Here is a 22,543-nt window from a genome sequence, read left to right as displayed (position 1 = left end):
ATTTTCTATATATATATATATATATATATTACAGTAGACTACCGCTTAAGTACGCAAAGTGAACCCGACCAAAAAGTGCGTACTTAGCACAGGTAGTGCGTACTTTTTGACGACGTAGTATAATATGAAATTTAGTTGTTTGTTTTCCTTCTTACAACAAGCCACCAAATAATTAAGCCAAATAAACAAGTCTTTTTATTTTAAATAAATTTTATACATAATTCTAATCTGAAATTTTTTTTAATAGATTTTAAAATGAATTATTTTTTTCTATAAAAAGTTTTTACATAATTGATACATACAGTTAATATAGAAATTCAATGTCAGTCAATGATATAGAAAAGAATATTAAGCCATATTTTTCATATTTTGTTCTGTTAGAGGGAAAGAACCAAACTACATTGTGTTTACCAAACATTTTCAAAACATCAATGTGTGTACATTTAAATTAAATTATGACTTAACTATGTTGTATTTGTAGGTTTTTTTAACTTTGTCATCTAGATTTGTTTATTTTATAGCATTACAGCTCAAATATCATTATTCTTTTCACTTTTCTGCAACCACTACATAAGTATTTAGTTTATTAAAATTTAACAACAGGACTGTCTTTCTGGATAAGTGCGTACTTAAGGCGGGGTGCGTACCAAAAAAAAGTGCGTATTTAAGCAGTAGTCTACTATAACAATGTTTTGTAGTTAAAAAAATATTTTTCTTCATTAAAGCAGTTATAAATGTTTTTGTTATTTTTCGTCTGACCTTGAGTTTGTAAAGTTTAATTTGGTTTAAATTTAGTTTTTGATTACATAAACGGAGTTTGCATTTTTTTAAATTTAATATTAGTTCATTTTTTCTTGGCAAAATTTGTCATAAACAACAGCTTTTTTAAATCTAGCAGATTAAACACATGTGTATTTTTAAAAACTTTAATTTGAAAAATTTTTACTTTTTGAAGTTGAAAAATAGTACATACATTAAAACCAATAAATAAAAAGTTTTAATTATTGAAACTTCTTCTAATTAAACATAACTTATATGTTCTAAGCACAAGAACTAAAATAAATTCAGCAGATTTTTTTTATAACTGTTATAACTTTTGGATATTTCACACAATTAATTTTACAAAAAGTGTATTTTATTTTTTAAATCAGTTTGTAACCTTGTACTAAAAGACAATCATTAAAAAAAAATTATACTTTGGCTGAGTAAACAAAATACTGTTATCAGCTTACGTAACAGTTTAGTTTACAAAACTTTGTTAATTTTACAAGTTTTTCTATAAAATAACAAGTTTTAAAACAATTATTTAAATAATAGATAAAAAACTTGTCAAGAACAAAGTAATTTTTGATTCTTAAATGATTAACCTTTTGTCGTAACATTTGTTTATATTATTATAGCTAGTTCATTTTCTAAGTACTTGTACTAGATAACAACTTAGTGAACTTATAATTTTTCTTTGAAAAACAAAAAAATAAAAATAAAAAATGAAATACTTCTTCACTATTTTTAAGAATCAAATTTTTAAAACATATTTTACTAAACTTTAATTTCTAATAATAATGCATAAAAGCTCTAATAACACTGACTGTAGTTTACCTACTAAAGCACTCTTTATAAGTTTACCGTCATGTAAAAACATTAATCTATTGGAGATATTTTTATAGGTGTATAGTTTATGTCCAATTATTTTCCTTTCCCGTAACAACAAACTGTTAAACAAGTGCGCTGAAAATTTATTTAATAAAAGTTTTAGTGACAATGTTACCTTCTTCAAATAATCTAGTGTGTATGTGGAAAACGTCTATAAAGTATATTTTTGAATTACCGACATGATTCAAATGTAAAATTAATTTTAACTGTCATTAAACACATATAAAGTCTTAAGGGATAACAATTTGATCTTTATAAAATCTTGTAAGCTTAATTTTTCATTGTTCATGCACTTTGAAGTTTTACATAAATTTATAGTCTTTTAAATAATCCAAGTAAATAGAAAGACATAAAAATAAATTAAAAAACAACTAAAGTTCATTCAAAAAAAAAAAAAATTGTTAACTTAATGCTTAAACTGAAGTTAAATATATAGTCATAGTGTATCGTAATAAAACTAAGTATATCGTTTTACGAAACAATAATAACTAATAAAACTTTTAAAGCACTCAGAAAAGTTTATTTCTTAGCACTATCAAAAACTTTCATCAAAAAAAAACAAACTTTATTTACGCAAAATATCTTGAAAATATAATTGATATAAAACTTATAAACAGTTTTTTTTATTATTGTACAGATTGTTTTGTACACACTGTTCAATACTAAAAGCTTTAAAAAAAAGTTATATAAAATTTTATTGAAATAGATAAATTATTAAGTTTAATTAAAAAAAATTAAAAGTTTAACATTTATTTTCTTCAAAACTCGATAGTTATAAACAAGGAAATAAGTAACAGTCATTGGAAATAATTTATAATTTTTTGAAATAAAACTTTCCAAGTATTTTCAATAAGTTCAGCAGGATTACACTTCATGTTAGTTTTTAATTGCAGCAGACTTTACCAACGAAACCACGTGATGTTATTGCAGAAAAGCAACAACATTTCAAATAATCATTAAACCCAAAGTTTGATGTTTGACTAGATTGACAACAACTTACAGGATTGCTGCCACAATAATGTAAATATTTGTTTTTAAAAAGGGCATAAGATATATCTTGAAATTTTGTCAATTTATTCATCGTAGTATTTACTTGAAAAATCCGAACCTTTCACACTAAAACCTAGTTAGATTACAAAAGACTACCTTATTGCCAAACGTTCTGCAAAATTTGTGCAGTTTTAATGCATCAACTTTGAACCATAGTAAACGTTTCACTTGAAAAACCAATTTAGAAGTACTATAGTTTGATGGTCTGCTTAAAAAAAAACCAAACGCGTATAAAAAGACTTGTCAGGTTATATTGATTTATAAAATAAATAGATTGCGTTTAGTTTATTACGATGAAAAATTGTGTAAAAAAAAATATTAGTGCCGATAGTAATGTTCATTTGAATATAATTACATTATAAGTATAAGGTAAGTAAATATTTGTCTTTATCAGCACCAGTGTGTGATATAAAGTTCATATAACTTAAATCTGAAATGATTGCATTACTTGATTTATAAAGTAGAGTCTGGTATTGGTAAAATTATCAGCTATTATTGACGTGATTATTATTCACGTAATAGTTCTCTAAAAGAAATTTACCAAATAGATACAATAAAGTTTAAAAACGTTAATAGATTAATAATTTACAGAAAAAGTTAGAAAAAACATTATAACAAACTTTATATAAATAGTATTACCAAAACAAAAACGTTTTACATTACAACAAAGCTGTTGAAATGGTAGACTTCTGAGATCCGTACACAAAATTTCATTTTATAAATAGTGTTAGTGGTATAGCAATGCTGAAAAAATGCAAGCATATATAACAGTCAAAGATTGTAGAGAAAACTTTCATGCACCAGTATATTAAACTAATAAGTAAAAGGAAGTAGAAAATAATAGTTTGAACTAATATTATTGAAAACTATAAGAACCGCGACTAATATAGTCTAGTTGAAAATACTGGTAAGCTATCGAAATGTAAAATAAGTTTTGAAAGGAAAGAATAAAAATTATATTGCACAATAAAAAAGTAAAAAACCCTGCAAACGACGAATAATGTGGATTAATTTTTTTTCTATACCAGTTTTATTTTTTACCAAATGATTATTAATATAAAATCTGTCAATTTTATTTATAGTTTGCATGAGTAAAGTTTGTTTTTTAATACTTTATAACAATAAGGGCGTCGTTTTTAACTTTACAATAGACATGTCAAAATTCAAAAAAAAAACTAACACTAAAACGATCCTTATTATTTTTAACGTTTTAATTGTTGATAGTGATTGTATTACAAACACAAATAGTACTAGTATAAAGATAGATACAATAACGGTTCTGATAGCGTTAGTAATAGTAAAAAAATAAACTGTGATATAAAAATATAATATCAATAGAATTTAGAAAATTAAAATAATTAAACTAGTAACTACATTAATAACGATTGTAATAATTATACAAAAATAAAAACAAAAGTGATAGTAACAATCGACCTCGAAATATTGTCAAAAATAGTACTAGAAATTTACAAGCTATCATTTTGTATTTGATATGTATATATTAATTTTTACGTTAAGAATGTATTTTTAGTAAAAAAAGATAGCTGCTATTAAAATAAATTTGTTTTAATAAAAACGTTATCCAGAAATTTTAAGTAGAAAGTATGGTTCAGTTAATTTTTTTCCAACCTAAATAAAACATAGTTTTGAAAATATTTTTGTCCGTCATCAACATAACGTTTACTAATATTGTTATTTATAATTTAAGTAGAAAAAAAAGCATTCTTTTGTTAGAATATGTTGCGGAATTATTTTTACAGTTATGAAAAGCCGTAAAATAGAACTAAATGAATTTTTAAAATGAAACATGTCTAAATTAACAAGAGTAGAATGTGTGAAATGTTTTTGTTTGTAAAAGCAGCAGTTGCAGCAGAATATAAATTATTATTTTTTAATAAAGTATTAATTTTGTTGAACATCTGCCCACAAATTTGACAATTCTTCTTCAAAAACACTCCAGCTATGTCCTTTGAATTATTTTCACTAATAAATTTTTATTAAAAATCACAAAAATTATTTTTACACCTATTAGAAGTTTAGCCTCCTCTCTTTACGATCGTAAGAGAATCTTTTAAATCTTTTTCATATTATGCCACTGACTTTTTGAATTTTTGTTAATTCTTATATTATTGAAAAGTAAAAGGTTTAATTTTATTTTATGTAAAAACATTAAAATAATTTAATGAGTTATTTTATAAGATGCTCACCAAGTATTATGACACTTTTTTAGTTAATCATATCGTAGAAAATGTTCATACTTTGAAAACTTATGGTTTCAGAAGTTCAATACATTTCTAATAATGTATTAAAACATAAATAATTACCATTTGCAACTAAAAAGTAAAACAGTTTCATTCATTCTTAATTCGAAGCTTTTCGTCTTACTTCCATAAAACTTTATCAAGAATGAAAGATGAGTCGGTAATTAATTTTACAATAAGTTTGTAACTTGTAATATTATGACGTGTTGTATATTAATAATCTAAACTCTCTATTGTTTACGTCAAAGTACAGTATACTACCGCTTAAGTACGCACTTTTTTTGGTACGCATCACGCCTTAAGTACGCACTTATCCAGAAAGACAAAGTAAAGGATGTTATACTAGAACTTCAAGAAATTCCAGTTTTTTTGCCTAAATTTTCAATCATCAAGTTTTTCCAGATTATTTTATGTTTCCAGGTAGAATGGCCAACCTGCTGAGTTAGCCTGATACTTTCACAACTTTTAAACTAGGGTGAGTAATCCTGAGTAGTCTAAGTGGCCTGAGATTATGACAGTCCTGTTATTAAATGTTAACAAACTAAATACTTATGTAGTGGTTGCAGAAAAGTAAAAAAATAATGATATTTGAGCTGTAATGCTATAAAATAAATAAATCTAGATGACAAAGTTAAAAAAACCTACATATACAAAATAGTTAAGTCATAATTTAATTTAAATGTACATACATTGATGTTTTGAAAATATTTGGTAAACACAAAGTAGTTTGGTACTTTCCCTCTAACAAAACAAAATGTAGCTTAATATTTTTTTTTTAAATCATTGACATTGACTTTCTATATTAAATGTATGTATTAATTATGTAGAAGCTTTTGATAGAAAAAATAAATCATTTTAAAATCTATTAAAAAAATTTGCAAATTAGAATTATGTTTTAAATGTTATTTAAAATAAATGACTTGTTTATTTGGCTTAATTATTTGGTGGCTAGTTGTAAGAAAGAAAACAAACAACTAAATTTCATATTATACTATATCGTCAAAAAGTACGCACTACCCGTGCTAAGTACGCACTTTTTGGTCGGGTTCAATTTGCGTACTTAAGCGGTAGTGTACTGTACTACAAGCGTGTTAATATATTTGACGTGTCAATATGTTAAATTACAAGCGTGTTAATATATTTGACATGTCAATATGTTAATATTACAAGCGTGTTAAATATATTTGACGTGTCAATATGTTAATTTTACAAGCGTGTTATATATTAATAATCTAAAATATCTGTTGCTACGTCATAATATTACAAGCTACAAACTTATTGCAAAATTAATTACTAACTCATCTTTCATTCTTGATAAAATTTTATGGATGTTAGACGAAAAGCTTCGAATTAACAATGAATAAAACTGTTTTACTTTTTATTTACAATGGTTATTATTTACGACAAAAATCTTTCAACAACAATACATATTTAAAGTTTTAAAACATGAGCTGTATTTTCAAATAAATATAGCTTTTAATCATTATACTTCACATTATTACGTTATACTGTTGTTTATTAACTTAATTTTCAATTTAAAATGTTTAAACTTAGCTTATACATTAGAATACTTAATTTAGATATTTTTTTTACGTCTCTTGTTTGTATTTTAAAATATAGGTTTGTTCTTAAAAATTTGGCATATAAATAATTGTTTTAGAAAACTTTCACATATTCTTTTTAAATGTACGTTAATATTTTAATTAGTTTTAAGTTGTTCATGTTTTTGGGAAGCGAAACGTGGTCGGTCTAAAACATATATTTTTTACAAAAATAGTTGTTTTAATTTTTGACGGGTTTTTGTTCTTTAGGGTTTAGTGTTTTGTTATGTTATAATAAATAAAAATAAGTTGTTTTCTATCTGAAACATGAGTATTTTTGTTTCCATTGAAAAATAAGACTGATGATTTTTCTACTAAAAAAAAGTTTTTATTAACAACAAAGCAATGTTTGATAAAAGAGCATACAAAAAAGAATCATACATTGTAAAAGTTTACCAAATAAAAGTATGCATAGTATATTTTAGATGCTTACGCATTAGTCGTGAGCTTGTGTTTCAAGTCAACTTTACAAATCATTGATAAATACGAGGGTTACTTTAGCTCGAAAATTTTTTTTTGCAATTTTTGAAAAATGTCCAAACTTTAGATTTAATTATTTTATTTGTGTTTAAAGCTATCTTAGATTTTTTTATTCTAGAGAACGCTCCTTTGCCTTAAAAAAATTCATTGGATTGGGGTTTGAACTTAGTGAAGGGGCCTCTTCAAAAACTTAACGTTTTTTAAATATTTTCTACTTATTTTGAAAAGCTAAAGTATAACTAAATAAATAAAAAATAGTTAACACAATTCGAGGTATTTTTGGCTCAAGAGCTATGAATTTATGTTATACTTGCATAGGTCATATAATAAATAAAAAAGTTGGAAAAATTAATATTTCTCTAACATAAAACTTAGCTATATAAGAAAATTGATAGTTAAAAATATTTGAAAAATATCATATTTTTGCAGTAAAGCGATGTTAAGTTTGAATATTTTGGAAAATTTTATTTAGGGATATTTTGGGATATCTAAAAAAATCAAAAAAAGAAAAATGTGCATCATAAAAAAACTTAATTTAAAAAGTAAGTTAAAAAAAATCTTATGTTATTTTTCGAGAAAAGTTAAAATAAGTAACAAAAAATAAAAATTAATTTTTTAAAGGGGCACAACTATTAAGTTCAAACCCCAATCCAATTGATTTTTTTAATTAAAGGCAAAGAAGCGTTATCTAAAACAATAATAAAAAATATAAGTTAACTTTAAAGATATGAAAAACTATTTGATCTAAAGTTTGGACATTTTTTAAAAATTTCAAAAAAAGCTGTTCGAGCCAAAGTAACCCTCGTTTGATAAATGTGTGCTATATTAAGCATTTGCTTATTTTTTTGTTGAATGTTGAAGTTAGTCATCCATTTCAGGCGCCAAAGATTCTCTTAATATTACAATACTCTTATCAATTACTATAAATTTAAATTATAAAAAAAGAAGGTAAACACAAAGATCACAACTATTGTCAATAATCTTATGTAAAGTAAGAAGTATTGTCATTGCTATATAACTTTGTTTTAGATATTTAATGTAAAGAAAAATATATCAACTTTAGTAAAAAAAAGGAATGTTCGATAAACAAGGTCAGATAAGAAAATTATAAGCTAGATGCATTTAATTTTAGTTATTTTTAATAATTAAATTCCATAGTGATTTTAAGTATTGAAAATGTTTGGATTTATCAACTAATTTATATGTACTACTTTTGTTTTTTTTTGTTAACTATCAAAACAACTACAGTGCTTATTCTCTTATCCGGACACTCACTTATCCGGATAGTTTTGGTCAGGAAAAAATTAAAAAAATTTCAATAGTAAACACAAAAATTTATTAAAAAGTTTCACAACTTTTTAAATTCCATGATTTTTCTGCTGAAATAGGTGGAAAAAATATAAAACAAACGTCTATTATTTCTTATTATACTAAAACTTCCAATAAATACTAGTTTGTTAGGAGTGATATGTTTTCATTAATTTGACTTTAAACTTGGTCAAAGTTTCTTGTTTTCTTTCTGTCTGTTTTTTTTATTTGTTTAAAAAGTTTTTTTTTTCATTTAAAGAGATAGGCTTGCATTATTTATTGTTTTAAAAATGAATTTAATTTATATTTTCTCTTAACCAAAAATTATTCTTTTTTTAAAATTAATAGTGAGGGCAGGTGGAATTGCAAATGATGAATTTTACTTGCTTGAGCTTGACCCTCAAAAAATGTATACAGTTGCAGAGGGTTAGTAAGTCTGATGTTTTTCTACCTTAGAAAAAAAACTTAATTAACCTTAAGTTAAGCTTTTATTTTTTATCATTTATTATATATTACTCACAATTACTATGTATTTGTTTTTACCATAACACATTAATCATGTACTGCATTATATGCAACAGTTATATTATTATATGAAAAAATTGATTTGTTGTACTTATCCAGAATTTTGGTTATCCGGACATGTTTACAGAAAAATCTTGCCCAACATGTCCGGATAAGTGAATGAGCACTGTACTATTATTTTTTAGTGTAAAATTATCAGTATTTACTCTTCTGTATTCTAAAATTATCAATATTCTAAAATAGAGCAATTAATTTTAATCATATGAAATTTCACCTTCCCCTTTAATGATAAACACTTAATTCATAGAAAAAAGAACTCATTTAAAACAAGATTTAATTATTATTATTTTTAATTATTTTGTAAGTTTTAAGGTTTTTCTCACAATATAATTAACAATAGGTAGTATATATATCTGCAAGAAACGCCCTAGATTATTATAAAGCAATATATATTTTTTTTAAGTAGAAAATACATACTACATATTAAAAAAATACAATATTTTTCTAAATATTTTCAGCATTAGGGTAATAATTCAAGTTCTATTAAAACAATGAAGTCAAATTTGTTTCAAACAGCATCCATTATAATTGGAGGTGGTCTAGGTTTTGTTGGTTATGAAGTATTCAAAGGTAATGAAAAATTTTACAAATCTGTACTAATGCCAACCTTGCAGACAGTATTTGATCCAGAACAAGCACATAACTTATCAGTTAAATTACTTTCTTATGGTGTTCCTTTAATGTTCAACAAGTTTGAACATGATTCTCTTAAAACTGAAGTTTTAGGGCTTAAGTTTGAAAACCCAGTAGGAATAGCTGCTGGTTTTGATAAACATGCAGAAGCTATGTGCGGGCTTGGACTAATTGGATTTGGTTTTGTAGAAGTTGGTAGTATAACACCATTACCACAAGATGGCAACCAAAAACCAAGAGTTTTTAGGCTTCCAGAAGATAATGCTGTTATAAATAGATATGGATTTAACAGCTGTGGTCATGAAATTGCTAAAAAACGCTTGAAGGATTTTAAAAGCAGTACGTATGATCAAAAACTGGTTTTAGGAGTTAATTTAGGTAAAAACAAAACATCTAACACACCAAACAAAGATTATTCCAGTGGTGTAAAAAATCTTGGAATGTATGCAGATTACATTGTTATAAATGTATCAAGCCCAAATACTCCAGGCTTAAGAAATTTACAAGATAAAGAAAAGTTGTTTAGTCTATGTTCAGAAGTTTTAAATGAACGAGATAATCTTCCTGAAAGACCCCCTGTTCTGATTAAGATAGCTCCAGATTTAAGCAATGAAGATAAGCAAGACATTGCTTCAGTTGCCAAAGAATTAGATATTGATGGTCTTATTATAAGCAATACAACTATTTCAAGAGACTCTACTTTACAATGTGCTAACAAAATTGAAAAAGGGGGTCTGAGTGGTGGTCCGGTTAAAGAGATGTCTACAAAACTAATAGGAGAAATGTACAAACTTACTCAAGGAACTGTACCAATAATAGGAGTTGGAGGGATATCTAATGGAGAAGATGCTTATGAAAAAATAAAAAATGGAGCATCTTTAGTTCAACTTTACACTGCTTTTACTTACAGTGGACCTCCCATAGTGAACTCAATAAAACGAGAATTAGTCAATTTGCTTGAAGAAGATGGCTTCAGTAGTGTTTCTGATGCTGTTGGAGTAAACATCAGAATGAGTAAAAGTGATGAAATTTCAAAAGATTAAAACTTCAATGAATTTAGGAAAATGACTAGTTATGTATGAATTTTCTATGAATGTTAATTTTTAATATCTACTACCATTTAGCTCAATTAAATACTAATTTGTTAAGTACATTTTTTACACACTAATTAGTTCTTTAAAAGCAAAGTTATTATAGTTTTATTTTATGTAACAGTAATTATAACGTTCAATAAAATGTTTTTATTAGGGAAATTTAACTTTTTAAAATTTAATTCTGTTTAAAAATCTTATTCAAGCTAATAATGTTAGTCTATAATTTTGTTACTTATTTTAACAAAATAAGAAATAATATGTGTACTAAGGTGAACAAGATAAAATTAAAGACCCTAGTTTAAACTCCTTTCTATAATTTTTTTAGATTATTAAACGTCTACATTATTTTTTTGATGAAAACTTTAAAATGATAATGTTAAATAATGTAAAAAACTTTTATACTTTACTTTAATCAAATAGTCAAAAAGTTTGTTAAGCTCTGCAATTATTACAGAGTTACTTAAAACTCTTCTATGATTATGTATTGATTGCACTTTAAATTGAAAGTTATAGTATAATGTTTCTGTTGTTCATTTAATCCTCTAAAGTATAGCTCTAATAAAGTTACAAGCTATTTTTCAAAACTAATCAATTTACCAAGTTTGACTATTGTATTCAAATTTTTAAAACTTAAATAATTGTTATTACTACTTCAATATATTTAGTCTTTTTAAATTGTTCATGTAACTAAAGTATGAATTGCACTAGTCATTTTAGTTTTTGGAAAATACTGTTAGTATGATTTTTAATAAAATATTAACATTTAGATGAAAATTTGTAACATGATTATTGAATTATCATTATAAAATTAATAACTGCTATAATCTTATATAAAACAAGAGTTCTTTTTTCCACTGCCTTAATGTCTATTCAAAACCTTATCAAATTTGTAAGCTACATATGTTGTAAATGCTTTATTGTACATACTATGTATTTACCAACAGTTATAAAAACAATAAAAATCAATTTTTGTTAATAAGTAAATGGAACTTTAATCTGTTATAAATAAATATGAAGTCATCTACAAGTACATCACAAAGATAAAATTATACTTAAAACTACTTCAACAGGTGCATTGAAATTCTTTAAACTTTAATTTAATAAAATGATGAATGTAGATCAAGTACCAATGAACCCTCCAATGAAAATAGTGAATAAAAGACTGAGTATAGCTGCAGGAGTTGATCTACCAAACAAATCACTTCATGATTCCAATGAAGCAAAACATAGAAGAAGGCATTCTAGAGGTCTGAGCAAGTCTCTTAACATTTCTAAAATCGCTGTGAGTTTCTATAAGTTTAACATTCCTTAAAGTTTTTATTTTTATTAAATGTTTAACAAATTGAAATGATACATAATTTTAAGTTTCAATAAAAAATCTAGAGTGTTTGTAAATTTTCTATGACTAGAATTGATCAGCCTTGTTTGTTTTGTATAAAAAGTTGGTTTGTATGTTTTAGTGACTTATTTTTAGTAAATTTCCATGCAAATTCACATACTAAAAATAGTTGTACATTATTTGTATCAGAAATGTTTTACTAACTTTTTTATATCTCAAAAAATGATTAAACTTCAAATTTTAATTAAACTGAGTTATAGTTTATACTTTAAGTTTTCATATAATATCAAATCTAATTTTTCAATAAGAAAACTTCCTAAATCTTTATGCCTTGTAGGTTTGTTTCATTGAATATTTTATGTTTGAATCATAGTATAACTTTTTAGTCAAGTTAATTTTCTTACATTTATAATAATTCTTGTTTGTACTTTAGTTTTATAATGAGCTCTTTTCAGATTTTATCTATAAATTTTTTAACAAGAAAAAAAAAAAAGGAAAGTTTACAAAAAAACTATATAGTTTGGTTTACTTTTTAGTATACAATACTCAGAGAAAAGTAATTTTTTTTTCAGGTATAATTAAACTTGCTTGGTTGCAATTTAGTTTTTTGAATAAAATTCTTTCAAATTAGTATTTTCAAAACTTACATTTTCTTAATATTTTAGTAAAATAGTTATATATTTTTTTAAGTTTAAAATGCTCAAGTATATTAAGAGTAGGAATTAAGTTACAACCTTAAGAATAAAAAGTTATCTTGAGTAAAAAAAGCCTTTATTTAATTTTTAGAATAAAACAACTGCCAACACAGTATCAACTAGTAAAACTCACCAATGGAGTCACGATCAACTCTTTACTCATTACTCTCAATGTATGAAGCTTTCACTGGAAAACAAAATAAATGTATGTTGGTTTTTGAAATTTATTATAAAACCTATCACTCTAAACAGTTGTTTTTAAGTTTAATACAATTAAGTTTTTCATATATCAAATGCTACTAATGAATTTATAACGTAATGCTAAAATTATTTTTTAATACTTAATTAAATAATAATTATCTTAATGATTTTAATTTTCATGAACAGTGTTTAGTTTTATGTTTTTTTGGCTAATTTATCAGAACCAAAACTATAGATGCTTGTACAAGTCATTCACAGAAAAATAGAATTATCTAAATCAAAGTTTGAAAATATTATATTTTATAATATTTGATTTGACTAAGAAAATCATGTTCATGCTTAAATATTAAACCTATATGTTTTGTGTATATTCAGTACTATTTAAAAATGTAATTATATATCATTAAGTTATAAGTTAATACAAATTTTATAATCTTATTAAACTTCTGTTTTAAATACATAATCAAATATATAAATTAATGTAATAATTTAATTAATTTTTGTCTATCACATTTTTATAAAAGGTCAATTACTTAAAGCCTTTTGTATCCGTTTCTTGTATTTTTTTAACTTTTGAATGCTAGAGTTTTTGCAATAACGTACAAGTAAAAAAAAGTCCAACTTACTCGAGTGTTTCACATAATTAAGTATTAGTTTCAATTCAATGTTTGTATTTTAAGATAAACTAATACAAATTTATAGCAACGTAATGCATTCAACCTTCACTTGATAGACGATATGAAGCTTCTTATAAACAAAGATGGAAAAACAAATTTTGCAGTTGCTGGTGGTGCAATTATGGCTGGAGCAAAAATTTTTTCCTCACGTGTTGATGCCCTTGAAACAATTTCCAATAAGCAAGTTTTTAATAATGCATCAGAACTATAGACATTTTAATTTTATAAACAATAAACTTGTAATATACTTATAAAATACTTACTTTTATGTAAAAACATTTATGTAGTATACTTTTAAAAGAAAAAGTTTTGAGTTTCAATTTTGTATTTATTGAAGTCTAGTTTGTATTTCTGATTAGTCTTTAGATGAAATGCTTTCCTATAAGACTGATAGCTCTTTTATAAGTTTAGTTTATTTCTTTGTGTTAAAAGACCAAAAAAGTCCCAAGTTCTCAAATTTATCCTGGATATAAAAAAATAAATTGCTAAAAAATTTTCAGCAATTTATTAAACTTGTTGTATGGATAAATATGAATTTAAAAAATAAAATGATTTGTTTTAAGAATTGTATACAATATTCAAGTTGAACAAAAGTTTGATGCTAAAAAAATAGAAATAGGACTTAAACATGTTTAAAAGTATTATTAGGGATTTCCCTTATTTTACATTAAAAACTTGTATTAATACTTAGTACTAGAAAAAAATTCAGAAATATTTAATTATAATCAAAACAGACTTTTGCTGAACTTGAAGATAGGAGCGGAAGATGAGGATGAAAATAATGAAGATAATATAGATGATCTGGGTGATGGAAAAATTAAAAGCAAAACCAGGAAGCGCAAAAGAAATTGCCAAGTTTGCTTTTGTGTTTATACATGCTGTTAAAATTTTTTAAACTAAAAACTTTTCTATTATTTACATAAAAAAACTGTCTATAAACTATGTACTTTCAGTTTATCTCAGTTTTTAAGATTGATGTTCATTAAACTTTATTAATATATGGCTAAACATTTAGTCAAAAAATCATTAAATTAAATATTAGCTTTAATAAGTTTTTCAAACTGTATAAACTGGTGTTTCTGATTTTTCGTTCGAAAATTTATTTTAAGCTCACACATATGTTGTCTGAATTTTTTAGTGAATATTATATCTACTACTTATCTAAAGCTTGTAAAATATGAAAATTATACAGTTAGTTAGTAAAAGTTTAGTTAGTGAACCCTCTCTGTTATATCATGTGTGTTTTTTGTTGCATTGTAAAGCTACAAAGTTTTATTTAATTTTGTTTTATATTATGTAGTTTATACTAACTGTTATAAAACAAAAAATTCACATTTTTAAAGAATAGTTAATAAAAAATACTCATTTAAAAAACAAAAATATAGGTTTATAATAATGGTTTATAGCTTACTATGTATAACTCTTCAGTATTTAGAAAAAAGTTTTACAAAAAAAAAAAAAAACTGTTAATTAAAAAAATTCAATAACAGTACTACCTTTTCTGTTTTTGTTGCTTTATAAGCTTTAATAATTTAAAAGAAGAAGTTTTATTTTAGTTTAAATATGCTAACTATGACAGCAGTATTTGTTATATATTTAATGTATAACAATACTCTGAATAATTAAGAGCACTTGCATGACCAAAACATCTGTGGTCGTATTGTTTTTAAATTGTTAGTTCTAAGCCTTTGATTTTTCTTTTCAGGTTTTGGAAACAAACACAACAAGTTTACGAATCACTTCCATACCCCAAGTATCTCTGTCTAATCTCATACAGAAGAGAGAGGGAAGATCCGTGGATGCTGCAAATTGCTCGCATCTTTGTACGAATCAGTACAAATTGTGCAAAGATGAAGTGACAATCAACTTTGTTGAAGAAACTAACGATCGGCTTGTTCCTCGTGAGTCGGTTGTAATTAGTTTTAATATACAGAAAACTATTTTAATTGCAATGAATTGAAATGAATTTGTTGTTGTATTTTATTAAGTAATCAAATTGAGAACGATGTCAAAAGACTTGTTCACTTTTAGCTTAGTAATTGATAATTGTTTATTAGATGAATTAAGTGTTCGAAAAATTGACACGAACGAGAATGATGATGGTAGAGGCTGTTTATTTGGTTCAATTTTGTCAGACATAGAAGAATTGAAAAACTTGGAGAGAAAAAAATTAAATAATGGTGATGAGATTGAGGACTACGAGTTTGATTCAGTTAGTCAATTATAACTTCATTACAAGATAAACTGTGTAATTTACAATTGACATTTAAAAGGAACTTATAAATTTTAGAGTACTACTACTTTAGAGTAATCAGCGTAAGATTAAAAAATACTAATTAAAACAAGTACTTCGATTATTTTACAATTTTTGAATTCGTTTGTTAACATTTTCAAAGCTAAAGTAGTCTTGATAAATGATAAATAATTAGTTTTAAAAATGTTACATAAGTTTATTTCTTGTTCATTATCATCTATTTGGAGAATAACTGTTTTTCAAAAATTGTAGAATATTTATCAAAATCAGTTTACCAATTTAGTTTTTACTAGTTTAGAAATTTTTTGTTTTTTTTACTGTGGTATGTGTTTTTTACTGAAAAACATTCAGATGTTTATTAAACATTTCGGTTTAAAGCTTTACATACATGTTTTTGTAAACTTCTTAGTGTGATATGTTGCTTGAAATAAAATGCTTCTGTTAACAAAATTATGTATCATGACATTTATTATTTTATTTTTAAACAGTCAAGCTTGGTCGTGGAGCAACCTGTCGAAATTCAAACTGAAATTTCAAATCCCTTCGCCTCAAAGCTCGATGCCGCAGCCATAGATGGCGGTGAGTTTATTTAATTTCAAGTTCACATCAAAACAATAGCTTAACTTTGAAACATCACCACAGTCGCATCGTTGCAAGGGTCGCAAGGATTGGGCGACATCAGCAGTTGCGATGACAACATGGACTTCGACGACCACCTTGACCAGGATGTCGGTTTCCCGACCCGGCAGCAGGACGAGGCTCCGTTCCCCTCTTCGAAGCCGGCTGCCGAGGACGAACAGGTAGAAGTCGAGTCTGCAACCGGATCAGCTCCGACCTGCGACCTCCTCAATCCCGATCGACTGATGGCGTTTCAACCGAGCGAGTTCTCCTTCTTCAGAGGGGGAAGCCCCTCGTCTCGCAACATTGAGAACGGCTACGACGCGCCTGACAACTGGCTGAAGATGAAAAGTGCTCGGGCGAATGCTCTCAGAAGTTTGTCCTGAATAATATTTTAGAAATTGACATTAACGCAATAAAACTATATAAATCTGTAATTTTAAACAGAAACTACTAATGATAACGAAATGGACAAAGAAAACAGTGAAAACATGCAAACAAAGAAGAAAGGTGAGCCGCCGAGCAAAAAACGAAAAAGTGCTGCGAAGGCTGGAGTTGACTTGACTCTAGCAAAAGTCGAGGCACCGAAATCTCGGACCAATCTTCAAAAAATCACCAAAGCAAAAAAAGATGCTGCAAGAGACAATAGAAAAAACCAGCTAACTATCAAGAAAAGTCATATATCGAAAGCTGAATTGATAAAGTAGGTGTTTATTCTAAAATTAGTCTGTACTTTATTAAGTTGCAACAATTTTTTTTAAGTTATTGTTTAATAAATTCCATAAATCTTATGCGGCTTGGTAAATCATTTTATTTGATTTATAAGTTCAAGTATATTTGGTTTTAACTTTTTAGTTATGCCATTTTTAAATTAAATTTACTTTTAAGATAACATTACTAAAGAAAAAAAACATAGCCTTTGCAGAATTTATCTCTAACTTATTTTTCTACTTAATAATCATTTATATATTATTTTTTAATAAAATCTAATAGGTGATCTGCGCGTTTCTGTAATTTATTTAAGCATATTCAAACTAGCAACATGGTTAACAATAATGTTACTAGATAGTTGACGTTCTTTTAACAAATATTTTTAATAAATCTTATAACAAAATATACTCTAAAAGTTTTATTAGATTACATCATTGTAAGATTCTGGTTGGACACATGTTATAAACGTTACAACTTTCATCAGAGCACTGCAGACGTCGGTATATATCAAGCCGCTTGAGTCTTCCGTGCTGGACCAGGCCTACCTGGACATGGACAACGACATAAACGAGGACGACCTGACCACGGCCATCAACCACATCAACCACGACTTTTGCCCGCCAGTCGCAGCCGATTACGACGATGGTGAAGACCATCACGGTATATTTGTGATTAATAATACTAGTTAACAATGCCTTTTACACGTGTATACAATTTAACTTAAGTTATTTATTTGGTTGTAATATAATAAAACTCTTCTTTACTTTTATTAAGTACAGTAAAATTATTGTAAACTCTTTATTAAACATAAACTCTATTAATTTGTTAAATGCTCTAATTAAATAAACCCTATAACTATTAAGATAAATCTAAATATTTAGAAGATGATGACCACGACGAAGGGCTGATTTTCGATCCGACGACCAACAATGCTGCAGATGAGAAAAGAGATGATTATGATCTTGACGGTAGTCTATCAGGTGAACTTCCAAAACGAGTCAGTTGTAGTTTGTAATTTTTGATTTTAAAAATACCGTGGTGTTTACTTATTTATTTAAATAAAACATGTAGGGTTTTTTTTCATGCATGATTGCACTGAACTACATGTTTTTGATACCTAGTGCATTTTAGATTTCAGTAGCTTAATTCTCTAAACTGTTTGATATTGTTTTTCAATTAGTAGTTTAAAACGTACACAAAATGAACTTATGATAAATTTTTATATCTGCAGTAAAAAAAAAATTACATATAAAGTGTTTTATACAACATCATTACAAAAATATTTAAAACAGTTTTTTTGTTGTAATTTTTTGGATTTAAGCATATCTATATTTTTTAATACTCATTTTTAAGTTGCATTGTGAAAAAAAAAACATTACTTAAAAAATTTTTTAATACAAATTTCAAAACCAAGTATTTTTTTAAAGTTTACTGTTTAAAAATTAATTATTTTATTTCATAAATCTATATCAGCGGTTCTTAACCTTTTTTCATTTTTTACCCCTTTTTGCAAGATTATTACCAAATTTACCCCAAATATACGAGATAGTGTTTAAATTTGAGGAAAAAAGTAAAATTTTTTTTTTTTTTCATTTAAAAAATATTGCAGTCAAATACTAACTTAAAAGTAAAATATTATTAATTTACATAACTCATAATAAAAAAAGCATAGGAATTTATTTCCAGAGGTTAAGTATCGCTGGTCTATGTAATAAATATGTAAATATATGCTGTTTATCAGTGAATATTCATATTGTTTAAGGTTTTAAACAAAATATTCACAAGTTTATAGATTAACCTTTATTAAATATGGTTTTCGATCATCGAAACGCAAGAAAAGTTCTATAAAATTACTTGGTACATCTATAAATTATACTGTAGTAAAGTAATTTGAAAAATAAGTAAAAGTTTAAAATACTCTCAAAAGCAGTTTTTTTTTGCTAGTTTATAAATATTTTAAGTCGTCATCTAGACTGGAATACAATAAAAAAAAATTTTTATCTTATGTTGCAGAGAGGAGCAATTCCAAAATTTAATCTCAAAAACATCAACAAAAAAGTTGACGTTAAGAAGCTGAAGGAAGTGATTTGGAAAGATTTACGAGAGAAGAACGATGACCGCAAGAAGTCCAGAGATGAGTCTATTATAAGTGAGGCCGGTGACAATGAGGTTAGTATTGGTTTGCAAAAACTAATGTTAAAAATATATACATTTCAAAAACTCATCAATATTTTTCAGTATTAAGTTACCTAACTGGTTTTCGATCTCAACAGTTTACTTATGTTAGATTTAAGGTTATATTTCATTTATATACGCTTGGTAAATTTAATTTAGTTATGTTTGAATCAACGTTAGTCAATTTTAATAGACATAGTGAGTCAATATCATTTAAAATATGTCTCTGTTTTTATATCTTAGACTAAACTTGAATATTGTGATATATAATTTATGTACTGTATATTTTGATCAGAATTTTAAAAAAGTTTTTAGATCATAAACTATGTTTGGATCGTAACTTTTACATATGTTTGCAAGTTAGCCAAACTTTTATACATTTATGTTAAAGTACAAAAAAAATATTAAAAAAACTTTAGACTCCTCGTAAGGTTTACGTTCATTATTTGCAGCACCTACACTTTGATCAAAAAACTATATTTTACTTCTTAGTGTTTTTTACTTAATTTGTTCTCTTACCAATATTAAGCTAAATGTTATCATTTATCTTTTTTATGTTGATTGTAACCATGAAAAGAATAAAATATATTTGATTTTAGTTGATAAATATGTTACTATTTTGATATTTTTACGTTAGTAAACAATAGTACCTAATAATATTATCAGTATAAATTATTTTTATGAAGATTTAACGCGTTTTCAACGATTTTTTTTATTTTGTGACTGAATGAGTGGTTAAACAATGAAAGCGTAGAGCAGATAACTGTTTTTTAGAATTATTTTAGTGGTAAAATTATTTATCAATCAAATAAACCAATCAAAAAATCTTAGTTTAAAAGTTTTAAACTGTAAGCAGGGTTGCCTTACACTCAGGGAACTCAAGGAAACTCAGGGAATTTTCAAGATATAGAATATCTCAGGGAAACCGAGGGAGACTCAGGGAATTTCGATTTTTTTTTTTTAACTCCGGGCAGTTTTGGTTTTTTCTAAAAATTTCAGGGAAATTTTAAGATTTTTCAAAAATCTCTGGATCTAGAATGAAATTTATTTAATCCAGTTTTAATATTTTGTTCAAAATTAAAAAATTAAAAAGTTAATTTTATTTATTTCTAAGTGCTTATTTAGAAATTTTTTAGCCTTGCGGCTAGTTCTTAAATATTCTTAAAATTAACATTGTAATATTTTATCGAATAATAAAACTTTTAAGGATTTGAAAAAAACTCCGGGAAGTTTCTGGTCACTCAGGGAAGATTTTTTGACTTAAAGAGTTGCAACCCTGTGTAAGTAAAACTAAGTCACAACCATGCAAAGTTTTACCAAACGCCATCAAATCTACCAATATAACAAACAACATTAAAACAGCAATCAGTACAAGAAGACAGCAACGAGGAACCGGTGAAGTTCATGCAGACGATCACCTCGCTCTCCTCCAAACTGCACGGAACGTTGCGGGAGAACCTCAGCTTGCCCATCGCCTTCGCCTGCCTGCTGCACTTGGCCAACGAGAAGGAGCTGAAGATCGAGTCGGTTCCGACGTACGACGATCTCGTCATCACGTTGCCCGACAAGTTGCAGGAGAGAGAAGAGCAAATTATCAGGAACAATTTCTTCAACAAGAAAAAATGACACTTTTGTATTGTTGTATGTTTTGTAAGACTCTTGAAAATCCGCTGTGTTAATACAGTTTAAAAAAGTGCTCGGTATTGTTTAATATATAGCTTTGTTTTTTGGATAAATTGTTAATTGTAACTTTACAGAGTATGATTATCATTGTTATTTTTGTATTTTATCATTGAACGTTTTTTAAATTTAGTTTGTCGCTAAATTGTTTATATTATATTTTCACAAATATTTATTGTGTGTGTTCGTAAAGAAAACATTAGTATATAATGGTGTTTTTTAGTTAGAAAACTACGCTTAAACATTACTTTTAATTATCTCTTTTATAAAAATAGTTATAAAAGCTTTTAACGTAATCACTCAAAAGTTATAAAGTTAATAAATCGAATTTAAATTATTTCTTAGTTATTTTAAAGAGTTGCTTTTTTTTTGTTTGACTTAATAGTTAAGTTATAAAAGTATTTAGACAACTGTTAAATAAAACTCAAAAAATTGTTTTTTTTTTCAAATATTTTCGATTTTTTGTTTTAAACTTAAATATACTAAAAGTTTACATATTGGCGTTATATAAGTTTAAATATATTAAATGCTTTTCATTGTATGATTAAATAAGTGTTTTTTCCATGTTTTATTTCCATGTCCGCTTAAGTCCGCTTATAAATTATTCATGTACAATAAATTAGCGGAATCGTGTTTTGTTTTCATAAGTACTAAAACTTAACAAACCATAATAAATTATTTGCTAAAGATGACAACAAACAGTTTTGCTTAAAAAAATGTAAATTTTATCTAATTTAATTAGCTTATAATTAATCGATAAGTTCATAATAAAAATAATCCTCCAACAAAATCGCAAATTGTGGTCTCACAAATTGTGAATACTTAATTAAGTTTTTATTATTAGAATTTGGATTGAAAATAGTTGTTAATTGTTTTTAGGAAAAAAAACCTTTCTACTTTTCTTAATTTTGATAAAACAAATCACTATTTATCAAGAAAAGACTGTCATGTTTGATTCGTACTTTATCTATGAATGTCAGTGACATGGTGGACTTACATTGGCATTTAAAATCATCAGGTTTTAATGATCATTTTCTTGGGGTAATGTGAGAAAAGGATATTACAAATAAATTGGAATAAAATATTAGCACAATCATTGCAAAAAGTTAAAAAGCCGTTTAAAAAATGTTTTCAGGGTCAAAATATTACAGTTTTAATTTGTGGAAATTATGATACAAAATTTTGCACAAATTTTGTAATATTGACCTTGACGGGACGGATTCCATTGAAAATTTTAAAAAGTTAGGGAACCGATAAATTTCGGGAGGCCGAATCCGGCCCACGGGCCTTACGTTACCAATCGCTAGCACAGAGTAAGAAATAAAAAAATTCACACACGGTGGCTAAGAAGAGTAAAATCTAGGAACGTTGGTTAGATTTAAAAACAGACATGATCAAGTAAAGTTTATAAATGATTATGAGTTTGAAATGTGAGTAAATCTCTTTTAATACCAATCTTACTTAATTCGCTACCGATCGAATCTTATTCAAATCGAATTCAAATAAATACTTATCGCATTAAAGTCTA

The 22,543-nt window shown here is 25.9% G+C and overlaps 2 protein-coding genes across 2 annotated transcripts; both read left to right on the top strand.

Moving 5' to 3' along the window:
• The first annotated feature begins 9,400 nt into the window (after positions 1-9,400).
• On the top strand, positions 9,401-10,860 carry LOC145829397 (dihydroorotate dehydrogenase (quinone), mitochondrial-like). Its single transcript, XM_082937179.1, has one exon. It carries the CDS (start codon positions 9,430-9,432, stop codon positions 10,612-10,614), a length of 1,185 nt encoding a protein of 394 aa, XP_082793305.1. The 5' UTR covers positions 9,401-9,429; the 3' UTR covers positions 10,615-10,860.
• Positions 10,861-11,590: 730 nt separating this feature from the next.
• On the top strand, positions 11,591-21,301 carry LOC145833270 (condensin complex subunit 2-like). Its single transcript, XM_082940463.1, has 13 exons — positions 11,591-11,947; positions 12,791-12,904; positions 13,603-13,757; positions 14,312-14,432; positions 15,283-15,478; positions 15,635-15,789; positions 16,320-16,410; positions 16,474-16,824; positions 16,897-17,152; positions 17,645-17,820; positions 18,042-18,157; positions 19,174-19,329; positions 20,698-21,301. The coding sequence occupies exons 1-13, from the start codon at positions 11,771-11,773 to the stop codon at positions 20,959-20,961; spliced, it is 2,328 nt and encodes a 775-aa protein (XP_082796589.1). The 5' UTR covers positions 11,591-11,770; the 3' UTR covers positions 20,962-21,301.
• The last annotated feature ends 1,242 nt before the right edge of the window (positions 21,302-22,543 follow it).

Source organism: Thalia democratica, chromosome 1 (assembly GCF_965202585.1).
Source record: "Thalia democratica chromosome 1, ktThaDemo2.hap1.1, whole genome shotgun sequence".
NCBI classification, from domain to species: domain Eukaryota; kingdom Metazoa; phylum Chordata; class Thaliacea; order Salpida; family Salpidae; genus Thalia; species Thalia democratica.
Note: the sequence above shows the minus strand (reverse complement) of the source record. Positions and strands in the feature narration are given on the sequence as shown.

What these genes read in the sequence shown, in the direction of transcription:
- LOC145829397 (XM_082937179.1), top strand. Translation starts at nt 9,430, where the DNA reads ATGAAGTCAAATTTGTTTCAAACAGCATCCATTATAATTGGAGGTGGT.
- LOC145833270 (XM_082940463.1), top strand. Translation starts at nt 11,771, where the DNA reads ATGATGAATGTAGATCAAGTACCAATGAACCCTCCAATGAAAATAGTG. An exon ending in CACTGGAAAACAAAATAAAT is followed by an intron (nt 12,905 to 13,602) that starts GTATGTTGGTTT and finishes ACAAATTTATAG; the next exon opens with CAACGTAATGCATTCAACCT. An exon ending in CTTGAAACAATTTCCAATAA is followed by an intron (nt 13,758 to 14,311) that starts GCAAGTTTTTAA and finishes TAATCAAAACAG; the next exon opens with ACTTTTGCTGAACTTGAAGA.